This window comes from Capra hircus, chromosome 16 (assembly GCF_001704415.2).
Source record: "Capra hircus breed San Clemente chromosome 16, ASM170441v1, whole genome shotgun sequence".
In the NCBI taxonomy this organism is placed as follows: domain Eukaryota; kingdom Metazoa; phylum Chordata; class Mammalia; order Artiodactyla; family Bovidae; genus Capra; species Capra hircus.
In genome coordinates, this window is record NC_030823.1 from 18,270,317 (window position 1) to 18,288,565 (window position 18,249).

General features: G+C 34.1%; 1 protein-coding gene across 1 annotated transcript in view; it reads right to left on the bottom strand.

The window, feature by feature from the left end:
- The window catches only part of USH2A (usherin), a 935,662-nt gene that overhangs the window by 854,143 nt on the left and 63,270 nt on the right, over nucleotides 1–18,249 (bottom strand). The window contains exon 4 of the mRNA XM_005690572.2: nucleotides 14,709–14,841. Within this exon, the coding sequence (XP_005690629.2) occupies nucleotides 14,709–14,841 (133 nt within the window). The remainder of the gene's footprint in view (nucleotides 1–14,708; nucleotides 14,842–18,249) is intronic.

An 18,249-nucleotide genomic window follows, 5' to 3' on the forward strand; every position in this document is an offset into this window, starting at 1 on the left:
ACAAAATCAAATATAATAGTGAATGAAAAAAGAAGAAACAGATATTCTTAAAACAGCTATAATAAAAAAAGGAGATTTATTTAGTTTTAAAAAAGTTATTCTCCACAAAGAAAATCCAGGATCCATGGCTTCACTAAATACTTATAAACATTTAAGAGAAACAATGGGGACTTCCCTGGTAGTCCAGTGTCTGAGGTGCCACACTCTCAATGCAAAGGGTCTGGTTTGATCCCCAGTCAAGCAACTAGATCCCTGATACTGCAACTGGAAGATTCCCCAAGTTACAACTAAGACCCAGTGCAGTCAAATAAATAAAATAAAGAGGAAAAATGTGAAGCCTTCACAAGCTCTCCCAAAAAATATAAAAGGTAAAAACACTTCACAATGAAGTTTGACAGAAAACAATGGAATTCTGTAAAACAATTATCTTTCAACAAAAAATAAATTAATTTTTAAAAAAACACTTCCCAAATAATTCTATGAAGTTATCTTACCCTGATACCAAAAGCAATAAAAACTATACAAGTAAGGAAAGTTACAGATCAATGTCTTATGAATATATATCTTCAAAAAAAATACTAGTAAACCAAATTCAACTTCATAAATACAGGATTATACACCACAAGCAACTAGGATTTAGTTAGGAGATTCAAGGTTCATTCTACATATGAAAACTAAATAAGGCACAACCTGATAGAATAAAGGACAAAATACAAATGATATCTCCTTAGACGCAGGAAAAAGGCCTTTGCCAAATGCCAACACTTTCATTAGAAAAACACTCAGTAAACATTGAAAAAGAGATAATTCTTCATATAAGAAAGGGAATTTAGAAAAATCCATAGCTAACATCACATTCGAAGGTACAATACTACTTTTCTGCCAAGTCTGATATCCACATTTGCCACTTGTAGTAAATATCGTTCTGTAGGTAATTAACCAGGGCAATTAAGCAGGGAAAAGAAGGGGTTTCCAATTATAAAGGAAGAAGTAAAACAAATGTGTACCAGGAGAAACACATGTTAACTATGAAATTTCATAAATTATAAGAAGAAAATTCTCAACATGGAAATAACGTGTGCCTTTAAACATAAATGGAATATTAATAAAGCATGTCAAATGAATGAATTATACTTCAAAATTAAAAATACTCAAATTTTACAGATGGCCCAAGATGAAGCAACTTTTATAAATTTTAACATGAAGATAATAGCATGTATTATATTATTTAAGTATACCTACATACATATTAACTTAAGGTTGAAATAGTTAATATTTGACAATCTTTAGTCTATAAAACTCGGAGAAGGCAATGGCACCCCACTCCAGTACTCTTGCCTGGAAAATCCCATGGACGGAGGAGCCTGGTAGGCTGCAGTTCATGGGGTCGCTAAGAGTCGGGCACGACTAAGAGACTTCACTTTCGCTTTTCACTTTCCTGCATTGGAGAAGGAAATGGCAACCCACTCCAGTATTCTTGCCTGGAGAATCCCAGAGACAGAGGAGCCTAGTGGGCTGCCATCTATGGGGTCGCACAGAGTCGGACACGACTGAAGCGACTTAGCAGCAGCAGCAGCAGCAGTCTATAAAACTGGCAATTTTACAAGGTATAAAAAAAAATCTCATAAGGTACAAAAATGACACAAGAATAATAAATGTGAATACAGAATGGGAGAGAGGTTTAAGAACCTTTTGATATTTCAAGGCCATATAAATGACCATTACCTAGAAAACTCACTGGCATAACAAAAATTTCTATTTTAGAAAGTTAGATGTTAATAAACATGCTACAGTCAAATGAATGGAAATAGCAACAAGTTATTAAGACTAGATCTGTCCTTGTGACCCAAAACAATTTTAGAATTAGAACTGGAAGTATAATGATTGGCACAGTTGCCTTTAAATAGAGATACCCACTCACAGGCTAAAAGAAAGACAATTACTGTGAATTTTTATTTAAAAAAAAAAAACTAGTATGATAGCATACTGAGAATCTTCATTTCTGAAAATAACAAAGCTTAAAGACTGAGCATTTTGACAATACCATTAATGATTCACATATGTAAGAAAAAACCTGCCAATGCAATAAAACAAAAAAAATAAATCTGCGTCCATTCCACAAAGACTTAGATAACCTCCTTTCCTCATTTCTATCAAAAGTTCTAATTGAAATTAAAATTATGCATGATGGGGGTCAGGTTAATTACCTAATTTCTATTTACTTCAGTGTGACACAAAAGAAAACATTGTACTCTGAATCCAATTATAAAAGCAAATCAAAAAAAAAGTCTAGAACTTCAAAAATGATGGCTCTAGAATGGAGAGTCAAAGAAGCTTGCTCATCTATTTTTTTAATGCTCACAATGGTAAGGGCTTTATGCCAGAAAATTTAGAATGTATTTTGTGTTTCTGTTATTGTTAATGTTGCTTTTAGGTAGTAGTAGCAAAAAGATAAGAATATACTCCAGCTGTCATGGAACTGTAAGAAAGAAAATAAAGATTTAAATAAAATGTCATTGCAGACAACAATAACAAAAAAACAAGCATTCCATATAGTCAGATATGATTAATATATGTGTATTATATACTTACACAATATATACATTATAATAAAATTCCTTGATTGAGGAAAATTTGAAAATTCACCTCTAGAATTGGTAGCTAAAATCAATCAAAGGCAAGGTATTATCCTGAACAAGTAACAGATGACTACAAAATATTCAAATTAATCATCAACCCCTAGAAGGTAAAAGTTTGAGCTGAATGAAGAAATAACCAATGGTTCAAGTGTCATAAGACAGAAACTGCTCCACAAAATCAAGAAACAGAAAAAGGCCACTAGTGAGTTGAGATAATCTAACAACAAGGGTTCAGAATCCTCAAAAAATTTCAATGTTAAATATTGGCAGTGAATAGATTTCAGGAAGACCAAAGAAAACTTATGTAAAAGTTAAAAAATATAAAGTTAGGGTCCACAAAAGCCAAAAATCTCCAGGAAAAATTAGAAGAGGTAACAATAAGGTCAATTCCCAAATGCTACCAAAATAATCTTTGGGGCTAAGTAATAGGTACCTCCCTTGACCAGAATGCCAGAGACCAGCCATGGTTAAGAACCAAGAGAGGTGCAGAGTTAAGCAAAGAGTTGGTCAAAAAAAGAAAATGTTCTATCAAGTGTTACAGTAAGAGTTGAATTTCCACCTGTGCTTCAGGTATAGAAAGTTGAAACCATCACTTTAGCTATCAAACAACCAAAGTAAGCCAGATAAGCTATAAAATCATTTTTTAAACCATCAGAAAGTAAATAACACAGAAAAATTTAATAAATTCTAAAAAGTAACAAGTCTTTCACAGAAGAGTTGAAACACACAGCTGTTCTCATCCCTAACAGAAAGGTGAGAGGTAGCAGAATCAGTTATAGAAAAAGAAGACAGCAGCCCCTCCTAGCACCAGAGGGAGTCTGCATCCATCCTAACTGTGTCCTCAAACATCTGAAACCAGCGGTGAACTAAATTATATTACAGCTGAAATAAAGCTCAAGTCCACATCAATTTCAAATAAGTTTGATGCTGCTCTCCTCCTTTCCTCCTCCCACGCACTGCCAACACACACACTCCAGAGGCCTAATAGAACCAAAAATGCTCTTTTCTCTGGAGGTAACTATTATTTACCTGGCTTTCCTGATGTCTCAGATGGTAAAGAATCCAGCTGCAATGCAGGAGATATGGGTTCAGTACCTGGGTCGGGATGATTCCCTGGGGTAGGAAATGGTAATTCACTCTAGGATTCTTATCTGGAGAATTCCATAGACAGAGGAGCCTGGTGGGCTACAGTCCATGGGGTCACAAAGAGTCAGCTATGACTGAACAACTAACACATACAAACACACGTCTATCTCTTCCGTTCCCTTACACAAAATGTCTGGCACACAATAAAAACATTTTAAGACACAAGAAACAGCAAGAAAACATAGTACATCACACACACACAAAAGTCAAGACATGGCTCAGATGTTCCATAATATTCTAGTCGTTCAGTTGTGTCTGACTCTTTGTGACCCCATGGACTATACAGTCCATGGAATTCTCCAGGCCAGAATACTGGAGTGGGTAAAATTTCCCTTCTCCAGGGGATCTTCCCAACCCAGGGGTCAAACCCAGGTCTCCCACATTGCAGGTAGATTCTTTACCAGCTGAGCCACAAGGGAAGGCCCAGATGTTGGAATGATCCAAATATCTAAGGCAAAAAATACCAAGAGATCTAGTGGAAATGGTGACAATATGTGTGTAAAGATGAGGGAATATGATGAGCAGACAGATGGAACCTACAAACGAGTTATCAAATGGAAATTTTAGAGAAGAAAAGTTTGTTATTAAAAAATGAAGAATTTTCTAGATAAGCTTAAGAGCAGCCTAGATACAAAGAAGAAATTAATAATCAGTGACTGTTAAGACAAATCAATATAAAGTATCCAAACAGAAATGCTAAGAATAAAAAAGAGTATGTGAAAAAAAGCAAACAAAAACGTGCCCTACATCTGTAGAGTACTATTCATGCTCTGACATAAACATAATTGAAGTCCTAGAGAAAGAGGAGAAAGAATATGGAATGGAAAAAAAAAAAAAGAAGAAGAAAAGTTTAAAGAGATAATTATCAGAACTTCCAAAAGTAGTGAAAACATCAATTTACATATGCAAGAATCTGAACAAATGTCAACTAGGACGAATACTATTAAAACTACGTCCAGGCAATTTAATTAAACTATTAACATCAAAGAGAAAATTTTCAGCAACAAGAAAAAAATGGCATATACCCTACAAAGGAATATTAATATGAATGATGGCTGATTACTCATCAAAAATAATGAAGGCAGGAAGACAGTGAAAAAACAATCTCTAAACTTCTAAAAAAATTATAATTAACAATGTATAATTCTATATCCAGTGAAAATATCTTTCAAAAGTAAAGACAAATTAAAGACATTTTTCATAAAGCTGAGAGAATTTGTTCCCACTGGCCAAACTATAAACAATGAAGAAGGAAGTCCTTCAGGCTGAAAAGAAATAACACCAGATAGACTTCAGGATTTGCAAAAAAAAACAATGAAGAAGAGTATCAGAGAGGACTAATCTTTGAAAAGAGAAAGAACTTATTTTGTGGAGCTTACCTACACAAAATATAGCCGTTTAAACATATTGTATATCACTGTACTAAATTAAAATTTTTTTCTTACTCACCTTAGGAAAATTTTTATTTTGAGCCAGAAATTGAATGTCGGCCAGGACCATTATTTTGAAATACTTAAATTTCACAAAGTCAATAAGAGTAATACCTAAATTATTATAACATTAATATTTATAATAGCAAACTTTTATTGGATACCAAACATAAACCAAGTATATATTATTTAAAAGTTTTACAGTTGCTTTGAAAACTATATCAAAAACACATGTTATAGATGAACAAACAAATTAGGAAACTGGATTGAGAAGTTAAACTTTTTGCCAAAGTCACTTGGCTTTTAAGAAGCAAAGCCAGACTCAAACCGAAAACAAGTACCTTGCTTCTCAGGCACTAATTATTATAGCAATAATAATTTCTATGTACAGTGAGTTCAATATCCAGTGCAAATTTGCACTTCCTCAACCCATGTTAAAGTAAGATTATATTATACTTTATGCTCATTCATTTTTTATATTATAACACTTCATGAATGTGTTGCCAAGTCTTGACCAACAGACATTTCATTTCTCTTAATAATACACACTTTTCCATTGGAGGCACAAATTATCATTTATTTAATCAATTCTCTTTTGAAGTTTCTAACTGGTTCCAATTATTTGCTACTTTAAGCAATTCTACAATTAACGTTTCATATACATATTTAAAGCCTTATTTAATCATATTCTTGAGAGATATGTCCTGGAAGGAGAACACTTGGATGACATAGCTTTCATATTTTTACTTTTCATAGCTTGCCAGTTTATTGCAAACTCTTTCCAACACTAGTATTCTATTTTTTATTCCCAGCCAAACTATACACACTGCTTGAATGATAAGCAAAAAATGATAAGCACTGTTTGAATTTTAAATTCTGTCAGATGCTTCAATATTTTTGCTTTACTGTTTCTGGCCAGGATATCATGCTAATAAAAATCTTCAATATGCCAGGATTATGAAAACATTTCCTTTTACTGTCCTCTACTATCTCATGATTATATATTTCACATTTAAATTTTAATTCATCTGCAGTTTTTATTTAATATGATTGCAAGGTACACATTTACATTATCTTTTTATTTTTGTAACATAGTTGGTCACTTGTCCAAATAGCATTGCTAGATATCTCTTCTGCAATGCTCTGAAACTCCTTCATCCTTAATTAAACTCCTCTACAGCATTATATGGGCTTCCCTGGTGGCTCAGAGGTTAAAGCATCTGCCTGGAATTCAGGAGACCCAGGTCTCCAGGGAAGATCCCCTGGAGAAGGCAATGGCAACCCACTCCAGTACTCTTGCTTGGAGAATCCCATGGAGGGAGGAGCCTGGTAGGCTACAGTCCATGGGGTCACAAAGAGTCGGACACAACTGAGCGACTTTACTTACTTTACAGCATTATATGGGCTTTCCTGGCAGCTCAGATGGTAAAGAGTCTTCCTGCAATGTGGGAGAGTCAGGTTCAATCCCTAGGTTAGAATGATTCCTTGGAGAAGGGAATGGCTACCCATTCCAGTATCTTGCCTGGAGAATTCCATGGACAGAAGAGCCTGGCGGGCAATAGTCCATGGGAGTAACAGAGTCAGACACGACTGACCGACTAACACGTGTTTGTTTTTTTAATACCTTTATAGACCTTGTTCCTATAGTCTGTTTCCATTCCATTCACCTGTCTCAGTTCATCAATTTCTACATTTTTCTATTTCTTTACTTTTTACCTAATGAAAAACAAGAATTCTCTCAGAAAAATTTTAGTATTATCTCCAGCTAAACTAAAAGGAAAACTGACTTTCCATACATAGCTGAAGTTAGAAATGTTATTGATAACCTTTGGGACAATAGTAGAAATAAAAATAGTATTCCAACTCCAGAAAGAACAAGCAGGTGAATGAAGATACAATGCCTAGAAAATACGGAATGGAAGGGAAGTTGGCATTAGCATTAGGTGATTATCTTTTTCTTCCTTGTATATTTGCTTTCACAGCTATACAACAAAAGTTTACTGATTCCTTAATGACCAGTGATCTTAAGAAAGTATACATGCTTTTAATGGCTTAATGTAGAGAAGCCAACATTTAAAAGGAAATTAGAACTCTGTTGATAAGAGTTCAGAAATTACTCTGAAAAACTGATTTATGTGATTTTTTACTTTTAAATCCAAAATTTGCACGGCTATTGTAGTTTATGACCACAGTGACTTTAAAGACTGTTTATAATTACATGGCTGTTACCACAACTCCTCTTCGTTTTCTGCCCAACTGAAGGAATTAAAATAAATATACGACTGGAACAAACTGTACTTAAAAAGGAACTGACACATTGGTTGATATGGAAGGTCTAAGCTGTTTCTATTTGTATATTTAAAAATCAGCCAAAGCAAATCAGATGTCTGAGCACACACACTCACACACATCCCATTAATACAGATACAGAACCCAGGAAAAAATATTCATATGGTCCATTGACTAATTTCCTAGGGGAGGCAAAGACAAGGCCCACAGCAACAGAAAGTGTCATTGGCAACCTACAATATTTTTCTTGAAAGTTATGCTAGTTGGAGATGAGACTCAAAGAAAAGGCTTTCTAGCCGCCAACACTCACATGAAGCTGTCGCTTCCTGGGTACAGAAACAAGGAAACAAGGTAAGCCTAACCAGAGAAAGAAAGAAAAGCCATCTTGATTTCCTGTAGACCTTCGTTTGATATGCTTGTGATTGAGGCGTATCTGTTCCAAAGCAGAGACAGCCGGCCCAGTACTGCATGAGAGCACCTTTAATTCAGCTTACGGTAATCTCTTGCACAATTACCTCTCCTGAATGAAACCATCTTGGATGTAGACAAAAGTATGGAGGACAGTGACTTAATTTTTTGATTAAAAAAAGGAGCAAGGGAGAGAAAGAAAATGATTTATAATAAGTCCGTGGGAACATTCTGTACCTATCTCTTTTCTGATTAGAGAGGTGGCATGGAGCCTGGCTCATTAGGCAGAAGTAATGAGCCAGTCTACCTGCCATCTCTAATTAGAGAAAAGATACAGTAGGTACAACCATACCTAGAAATTGATGGGAAAAAAGATAAAAATTATTTTTAAATATCTTTTCCTCCTGTAGTTCTCCAATGCCAGAACTTAAGGAGAAAACTACATTAAAAACTAAGTAAACACTTTTCCAATTATGTGCTTTCTAATCAGAAGTCAAATTTCTTTTTTTGCAGTTTAAAACAAATAACATATTCAGCCCACACTGTCCTTTGGAATCATTAATTCAACATTTAGTATATTGAAATAGAATAGAAGCAAGTCATTTCAACCCCACAGTGCAGAGTGGACAAATTTATGGCACTATCGAATACTTTGAGCAACATTTGGTGCAATAAAACACTTTTAGAAGTGCTAATGGGAATTAAATATTGAAATAAGGCTCACAAGATTTAATGTGTTATTAAGAATTTCTGCATGCAGAGTACTTTATAAAATTTCTCAATAATACTAATTACTCAAACCAAGTTTCTAAATATATAGGTTCCTTAAAATGTTACTTCACGGAAGTTTAGCTTAATCTAAGAGAATATATAAATTAAAATAATAGAGTCATTTATAGACATTTTCCTTTGGATCTCTCAACAATTCTATGGAAAGTAATTGCTATGTCCACTTTACAATAAGAAAATAGATCTTCAAAAAGGTTAATAATAGCTACCACTTATTAAAATTTACTATATGATAAGAATATATTCTATACATATACTAATACATATAATTCTTATAATATCCCTATAAAATATTTATTAAAATATAATTTAACAAATTAGAAACCTTAAAGGGATATATCTTTAGATCAAAGGTAAACAAATTGATTGAATTCAACCCTAAATTTGTTTGGCACCAGAGCTTGGAAATTTAACCAGTGTTTTAGAGTGTATTTTGAATATTTAAGTATCTATACATTTTTCCTTAAATTAAATAACTATATAAATCAGGTCATGGGGAAAAATTAACATTTTGCATTATTTCAAAGTTAATTATAACAACACCTATAAATATCTATGTGACAACTCCATGACCAGTTAGGCATTTACTGCAAACATTTGAAAAGATTTGAGTGCCTGCTATGTATAAATGATAGGACTGTATAACTATCAGAATTTAAATTCAGCAAGATCATTGAACTTAAGGTCAATATAAAAACTGATGGTAATTTTATATAACAGAAACAAAACTAGAGAATAAAGTTTCAAAACAGTATTAAGTGAAACTGAATCTTTAAAAAAAAAATAAAGGACCAAAAAAACCACACAGGACTAAGTCCTACAAATATGAATGAGATCACTATTTAGAAAACTAAAAATATTGCTGGGAGAAATTAAGGAATATATGCTGCTCATGGATTGGAGGACTTGATATTCTCTACACATCTATTCTTGCAAAATTGAGTTAAGGATAAATTCCCACAAAGTTTTGTGAAAATCGAAAAACTCTTTCTAAAATTCATATAATAGCCAAGACAATCTTGAAAGATTTAAAAAAAATTGGAGAAATTAAATCCTTCTAGACAGTAAGAACTCTTATGAGGCTAAAAAAATGAAAACTAAATGTTTTAGCTATACGTATGGGCAAACAGGGAGAAGGCAATGGCACCCCACTCCAGTACTCTTGCCTGGAAAATCCCACAGATGGAGGAGCCTGGTAGGCTGCAGTCCATGGGGTCGCTAAGAGTCAGACACAACTGAGCGACTTCACTTTGACTTTTCACTTTCATGCATTGGAGAAGGAAATGGCAACCTACTCCAGTGTTCTTGCCTAGAGAATCCCAGGGATGGGGGAGCCCGGTGGGCTGCCATCTATGGTGTTGCACAGAGTTGGGCACAACTGAAGCGACTTAGCAGCAGCAGTATGGACAAACAGATCACTGAAACAAATTAGGGAGCTCAGGAACTCACTGCCTTCATGTAACAGGGATGTAATTTGTGACAAAGCTGCCATTGCAAAGTAGTGGAGAAGTGATGAAAATGTTTCAGAGTTAATTAAAATTCCAGGTGGGGAAGTAAATAGAATCTTGACTCCTACTTCATACTATACCCAAAAATCAATCCCAGATAGAACATCAATCTAAATTTGAGACGCAAAATAATATCACTTTTAAAATAAAGCACAGGAGAACATTTTTAGAGATTTTGGGTGTTCTCCTACACTTTATATTTTCAGGGTTTGCAAAGATATTCTAAACATCACATAAAAAGTATTCAGTTCAGTTCAGTTCAGTCACTCAGTCATGTTCGACTCTTTGCGACCTCATGAAGTTTAAAATAAACATAAATTGGACTTCACTGAAATTAAGAACTTCTGTTGATCAAAGGAAACTGATAGTATTAGCTGTAACTCAGAAGGTTATATTTGAAGTCCATTTATCTCTCAAAGAATTCAAATACAAAATATTAAATTCCTCCATTGTGGCTCAGTGGGTAAAGCGTCTGCCTCCAATGCGGGAGACCCGGCTTCAATCCCTGGGTCGGGAAGATCCCCTGGAGAAGGAAATGGCAACCCACTCCAGTACTCTAGCCTGGAATATCCCATGGACTGAGAAGCCTGGTAGGCTACAGTCCATGGGGTCGCAAAGAGTCGGACACGACTGAGTGACTTTCCCTTCCCTTCCCTATAAAAAAGACAAGCCATTCAACTAAAAATTAGCAGAAATTTATATCGGTAGCTCACAAAAGAGAATAACCATGGCCAAGAAGCATATGAAAATGTTCTCAATACCATCAATCATCAGAAAATGCACCATAAAGCCACCATAATGGCAAACAACAATAATGTATGAGAATATTAAGTGTCGGTAAGGACATGGAACACCAACATTCTCAAACATCATTGGTTAAAATACCCACTTTGAAAAAGTAAATAAGTATTTCCTAAAGCTTAAAGAAATAGCAGCACACTATAGAGATATCTCTTATTGGTATAGTGCTTAGAAAAGAAATCACACACAAGAGTACTCACTTGCATGATTTAAAGCGCTTGAACATTCAAGAACAGCCAACACTAATTTATGCTGATAGAGGTTTCTCTACTGACACTATTCTTTGTTTCCCTTTAGAGCTGGTATTCACCGGAGTGTTTGAAATCCAGGAACTGTTTGATAACTTTTTCTGGATGAGAATTATGCAAGTATATATACAGATTAAAAATTCATAAAGCTGTATCCCTTAATATTTATGTATTATGTTGCATGAATGTTTTTGCCTTGACTAAAATATAAGAGAATATTTTTTAATTTCTATAATGAAAAGTTATGACTATCTAAAAGCTAGAAAAAAGATGTGTAACATAATATTATTAACATTAATGAGCTTTTACAAATAAGATTTTCCAGAGTATAAATATGAATATACAATATCAATAAGGAATTCATAAATGACATGCAAATTATCCAGACATATGTAGAAAGCTACTTAATCTCACTAATGGCAAAATAATTCTAAGGCAGGTTCCAAAAATACTTTTTGGTGAGAAGAATGGCAAAAGTGAAGAGAAAAAAAGGATTATTTGTCAGGTTAGTTAGTGTTTAAGACAAATACTTATATTTTTAAACAAGGTTGTAAATTTTCATAACCTTATGAGGTAATGAGGTAATCTGTCCTTATGCTTTAGGGTAATCATTCTCATATGTATTAAAATATAAAATGACCATTTCAACCTATCTAATTTCTATCAATTTAGGTTAGCAAAATAATTATAATTAGCAACAGCAGTACATATTAATATAGTTTAGTATATATAAGGCACAGTTTTCATTCATTCATTCATTCAACAAATATGGAACAACTACTAAGAACCAGATGCTGGAAAAACAGTACTGTTTTCTATGACATAGCCTCATTTGATCCTCATTATGAAACTGTAATATCATCACCATCATAATTTTAAATTCAAGATAACTCTAGTTTAGAGACATAAAAATTTATTTCAGGTCACATGGCTAGTAAGCAGAGAGATGGGACTTGAAAACTGACACCAAAGTAAAAGGTCTTAAGGAATTGCACAGACAATTGCTCAAATGCACATATATGTGTATGCATAATAGATATAGACACAAATATAATATATAAATATATATATAGTGTTGTCAATCAGATAACTGCTAATAATTTTGAAATAATAGAAGCAATCTATTAATAAGATTGTGTTCAAAAAGTTTTGATTACAGCTATACAACTGTGCACAATGCAGTCATTTTAAATGAGAAGGCATATTAAAATGTTTCTCATAACATTTGGAGGGGAAGTATTTATTTTTAGAAGGCTCAGAGAAAGCATATGTATGATAATTTCATTTTTGGAAAATTATTATATTTATAACCACATCTCTAGCTATATGTACAAAAATGGTGGAAGGTTATAAGAAAATTAACTCTCTCTATCTATAAAGGAAAAAATAAGGAAAATCTTTCCTATTTTGTAGAGTTTAATGTTGTTTAGTTTTTCTTATAATGATCATTTACTGTTTAATAATATAAAGCAATTAATATTCCCATTTTTAAGTATAGTCAATTTTGTAGACCAATGTGCTAGTTACTGCAAGAGAATTCTAAATTCAGCTTCTGTTCTTTTCAGCATATGACACTATCTTCTTAAAACTATATGGCCTATTTTCAGGGTAGAAAGATATGAACATTATCAACCTAGTTTATTCCATGTTGACTGTTCCATTATTTTCCAGTTTCTATCTAGTATTCTAAGTTCTACTGTAACAAGTCATATAATAAAATCCAAACCATAAAAAGGAAGAAGAAAATATAGCTTAAGAAGAAATACAGATGGCCAATAGGAACATGAAAAGGTACTCAAATCACTAATTTTTAGAGAAATGAAAATCAAAACTACAATGACTTACCACCTCATGCCAGTCGGAACGGCCACCAATTTTAAAAATCTATAAATAGCAAATGCTGAAGAGGGTGCGGAGGAAAGGGCACCCTCCAACACGGCTGTGAGTGGAAATCAGTGCAGCCACTGTGGAAACACTTTCCCTTTTCACATTTATGCATTGGAGAAGGAAATGGCAATCCACTCCAGTGTTCTTGCCTGGAGAATCCCAGGGACGGGGGAGCCTGGTGGGCTGCCATCTATGGGGTCTCACAGAGTCAAACACAACTTAAGCGACTTAGCAGCAGCAGCAGAAAATCAAAACCAGAATTACCATATGATTGAGCAATTCCACTCCTGGTCATATATCCAGACATAATACAATTCAGAAAGATATATGCACCCCTATGTTCATAGCAGCATTATTCACAACAGCCTAGACATGGAAACAAACGAAATGTCCATTAACAGATGAACGGTTAAAGAAGAGGTGGTACCCATATACAAGGGCATGATACTGCACCGAACAAAAGAGTGAAATAATGTCATTTGCAGCAACACTGATGCAACTAGAGTATCTGAAGTAAGTCAGAGAAAGACAAATGCCATAAAATATCACTTGTATGTGGAATCTAAAATTTAACACAAATGAACCTATCTATGAAACAGAAACAAAATCAGAAACACAGAAGACAGACTGTGGTTGCCAAGGAGGAGGGGAGCGGGAGAGAGGTGGATTGGGAATCCAGGGTTAGCAGATGCAAACTGGTATATATAGAATGGATAAACGACAAGATTCTACTGTATAGCAAGGGAAAGATATTCAATATCCTATGATAACCATAATGGAAAAAATACAAAAAAGAATGAATATATATATATGTATATGTATACATATATGTATATGTATATATATGTATATGTATACATATATGTATATGTGTATATATATATATATATATGTAACCGAGTCACTCTGCTGTAGAACGGAAATTAATACAACACTGTAACTCCACTTTACTTTGATAAAAATAAATTTTAAAAATACAGTTTATTACATACTGTTCTTACTTTGAAAAAATAATGATAAAGACATTTTAAAGATTCTCTGATATAGTGGGTTAAATAATGGCCTTCAACAAATAAGACTACCTGCAATTGTGACTTTATTTGGAAAGAGAGTCTTTGCAGATGTAATTAAGGATGTCGAGATGAGAAAATACTGGATTAGGCTGGGACCTAAATCTGATCACAAGTGTCTTTAAAAGAGAAGAGAAGGGGAGATGAAGAGAAGGCCAGGTGAAGATGGAGGCAAAGACTGAAGTTATATATTAATAGCTACAAGCCAAGGAACACTAAGTATTGCTAGAAGCCCCCAGAAAGAGAGAGGCATGGAATGAACTCCCCCTCAGAACTTCCAGAAGAGGCCAACACTGAGCCCTCGATTTCAGACTTCTACACTCCAGAATCACAGGGGAATGAACTCAGCTTTATTATTACTGTCACCCAACTGGTGCTAATGTATTACAGAAGCCCTAGGAAACAAATACACCTGGGTATTTTAAAGTATTTTTGACACATTTTTCAAGGAACAATTAAATAAACCAAATAATTTTCTGAAATCTAAACTTACCATTTAAGCTCTGTCCTATTTGCATAGCACCAGAGGCAAAATCTGTGATTGAACCACTTAGAGTTCTTGCATCAAAAGCTGCATTATCCTTTTCCAAACCATTGATGAAGAAACTGATTTTTGTCTGATGTACCTGTAAGAAATTATTGCCATTATTATTTTAATTGCATAACCTTTTATTTTATAATAACTGCCATTAGCAAGCTTTCTCAAGTTAATTTCCCACTTCTCTACTTCCTTCAGTTGGAAAGACTGGGAATTTACTTTAATGGTCAAATGATATATATTGTGTTTGTATATCTAGACATAAACCTACATATAATAATTCTGTGCTGGATCATACATACCAGGGTATTCAAAGGTATGCATAACTGTTTGTCCCATATATTTCACAGTTCTATCTTCCATGCCTTCATAAGTTGTTCTGGAGATACTGCTTCTTTAAGCTATTAGTTAAATTTGTTACAGTCATATTTGGAAATAAACAGAAATGAATGCAAAAGGCAAAAATATTCAAAACCAGATATACTAGAAATGTATTACATATTAATATAATTCAATTTAGGTTACTGACACAAAGACTCCTTATAAACATTTATTTTCTTGGGTGTTGGTATCCAGCTGGTAATTTTCACCTGCACTTCCATACAGAATAACAAAAATCTGCTGATCATAGTCTAGGCTAATCAATCAGGTACCCTAACAACCCTCTACACCAGAAGTCAACAACCTTCTTCTGTAAACAGATAAATATTTTTTATTTGTATGCCAAATGATTTGATTTTGTGGTCTAAATGGTTCAGGTCACAACTGTTCAACTCTGCTGTAACAGGAAAAATCAGCCACAAACAATACGCATATGAATGGGCATAAATGTGTTCCAGCAAAACTTTTATAAAAATAGGTGGCCAGCTATAATTTGGCTACCCCTGGATTATATCATAAAAAGTTATGCAGATTACTTCATTGAGAGAAACGTAATATCTTGTAGTTGAAGGTTAGATGCTAACATCTTAAATAAAAACATCAAATGTAGCATTCAAAATAAAACAGCCTTTCAAAAATTAATGAAAATAAGCAACCATCCTCCAATATTTTTAAATCATGTGAGTAATTGCCTTAGAAACTCTTTTCAAAGTCCCCATCTTTAAAAAAAAAAATTACACACACACACTATTGGCAATTATAAAAATTTCTTGGCAATATCAATATATCAGTTCTTCAAAAACTTATTCAGTTTGGCTTTTTTCCTCTCTATCCAACCTGCTTTCATTTAAAACTACATTTTTTCCTAAATGCATAGACCCTGTGTTCCATTTGACTTAATTATAAAACAAAGCGTTAACATAAAGACCAAAAATCACACACTAGCTCCTCACGGACCTGGATATATACCCTTCTGCTGCCTTTTTTTTTTTTTTTTTTTTGCATGCCATTTTTTACAGCCTGTTACTGTCATTTGGTGTTTGACTGTTATCATTATAAAAGATACAGCCTTTTCTACTTTGTTATTTGTAGCATTATCTCATGTTTTACAACATCTCTGCGCAACATGCAGGCACATGAAATATAACTTGTGGAAAGTTCTCGAAGGTATTAATGCATAAAAAAGAATGTGGTTCCATCTCTACTGTCTTTACCCAGCCAAAAGCTGATGAACAGCCAATTTTCCTTTATCACATTAGCGCAGCCATGAGGGAAGCACATTTGTTCTAGTCAGCTCCACTAAAGATACTATTACCAATCTAACATATACATGTTTTATATCAGCAGTATTCTCAGAGCATGAGAGAGCCAACAATATATTAACACTAGCATGACAGTTTATTTAAGAAAAGAAAATTGTCTCTGTAGAGGGACAGAAGTTAGAAATGTATGGCTAAAGCTCAGTGTCACTGGTCTAATAAAGGTAATAATTCTTCGGCTTTCTTTATAGCAGGTAACACTCCTGTGACAGTTCTGTCATATCATTCAAATAAAAATGTTGTCTTTTACAAGTTTAAGTGCACCTTCATTTTGAGTCAGATAGAAAGCATGCTTTTGATTTTCTGTATTCACTGTATTATATCTGTAGTCAAGAGTTCAGGACCTTCTTTTCTTTTTTCTTTTTTTTTTTATCAACTCATCACATATTTACTTAGTAGAAGGATTCAGTGTCACTTGCAGTGAATTCCAGAAGAATGTTTTCACTTTGTTGGTACTTAAAAAATGATTAATGATGATCCCAAGTCACTCTTGCCTGTTGTGGCCTCTCCCCCACCCACCACCACCACCACCTTTCTATAAATAAGATTAAATCCTCTTTGGTGTTCTGTATCATGTTTTATATTCCAAGATTCCCTAAACTACTTTGCAATTCAGGTCTGGGGCGCCATCACACTGAAACTGTGACCATGATGGGGGCTCTTGGCCATAGCTCATCCTGATGATCCCCTTGCCAGTTATTTAAGGGAATGGGAATATATATGATGGAATTTCTGATCTGTAAAAAGAAAGCCTTCTGCTCAAGTGAACTTCCTCTCTATCTTTCGCCACCTCTCTGAGGATTAGAGGAGTTTGGACATGTTTATTGGTGAGGCTTGAAGGAATGAATTGGCAAAACTAGTAGCAGCTGTAGAAAAGCTTTACGCCCTCACAAGATCCCCAAAAACATTTCAGAAAGGAAATACAAGGGGGCATGTCATTCTCAAGCCTTCATTCTCTTAGGCCTTCAAATTTTACTCTATTGAATTTTTTTGGAGGGGGTGTCAAATTTGTGTCTCTGTGATAGGCTGTACTCATTCCTTTGAGCTCCAGAGTATATTAGACTCAAAAAAAAAAAAAAAAGGTAGAATTCCTCACCATCCTCATGCCTGATTAGAGAGGAGCATAATTCAAGATGCTAGAAAATCATACATCTGCTGAGAGGCTACCAAGGGAAAAAATACAACCAGGCCCCCCCTGTAATTATCAACAATCTCTTGTGTCACTGAAATGCCAGATTTCTGTTGCTTTTCTACTTAGGCTGGCTGCTACTGCTACCACCACCACCAAGAACAACACAAAAACAAAATAATGCTGATTCAGGCTGGGGAAAAAATAGGCAGAGTCCCTATGCTGACTTCCTCATTGGAGAAATAGTTTTGCAGTTTTTCTGTTGTCTATATCGTCCTAATTTTAATTTACTTCAGCGCAGCATGAAACCAGAATCTACAGTGGCCCTGTAAGTTACACCAAAAAAATAAATAAAATCACAATCATTTCCTCTAGGAGTTTATATGTATGAAAGCATAGAGTATTTTTAGTATACTAAAAGTATGTGAATCGCTATAAAAGATGACAGTTGTTTTTCACTCAAGTATTGAAGTTTATTGTCTTTTTCATGGAGTTGCTTCGAAAAGTTGTGCCTTAATCCATAAATGTGTGGTGTAGAACCTCTTTTGGGGCTTTCTTTGTGGGACCTATCTTCCTAGAACTGACTTATGAGCCTCCCAAGAATATGTTTCATTAATTTGACAGATCTCATTTTAAAGCAAAACCATTTAAGCATTTTGAATAACAT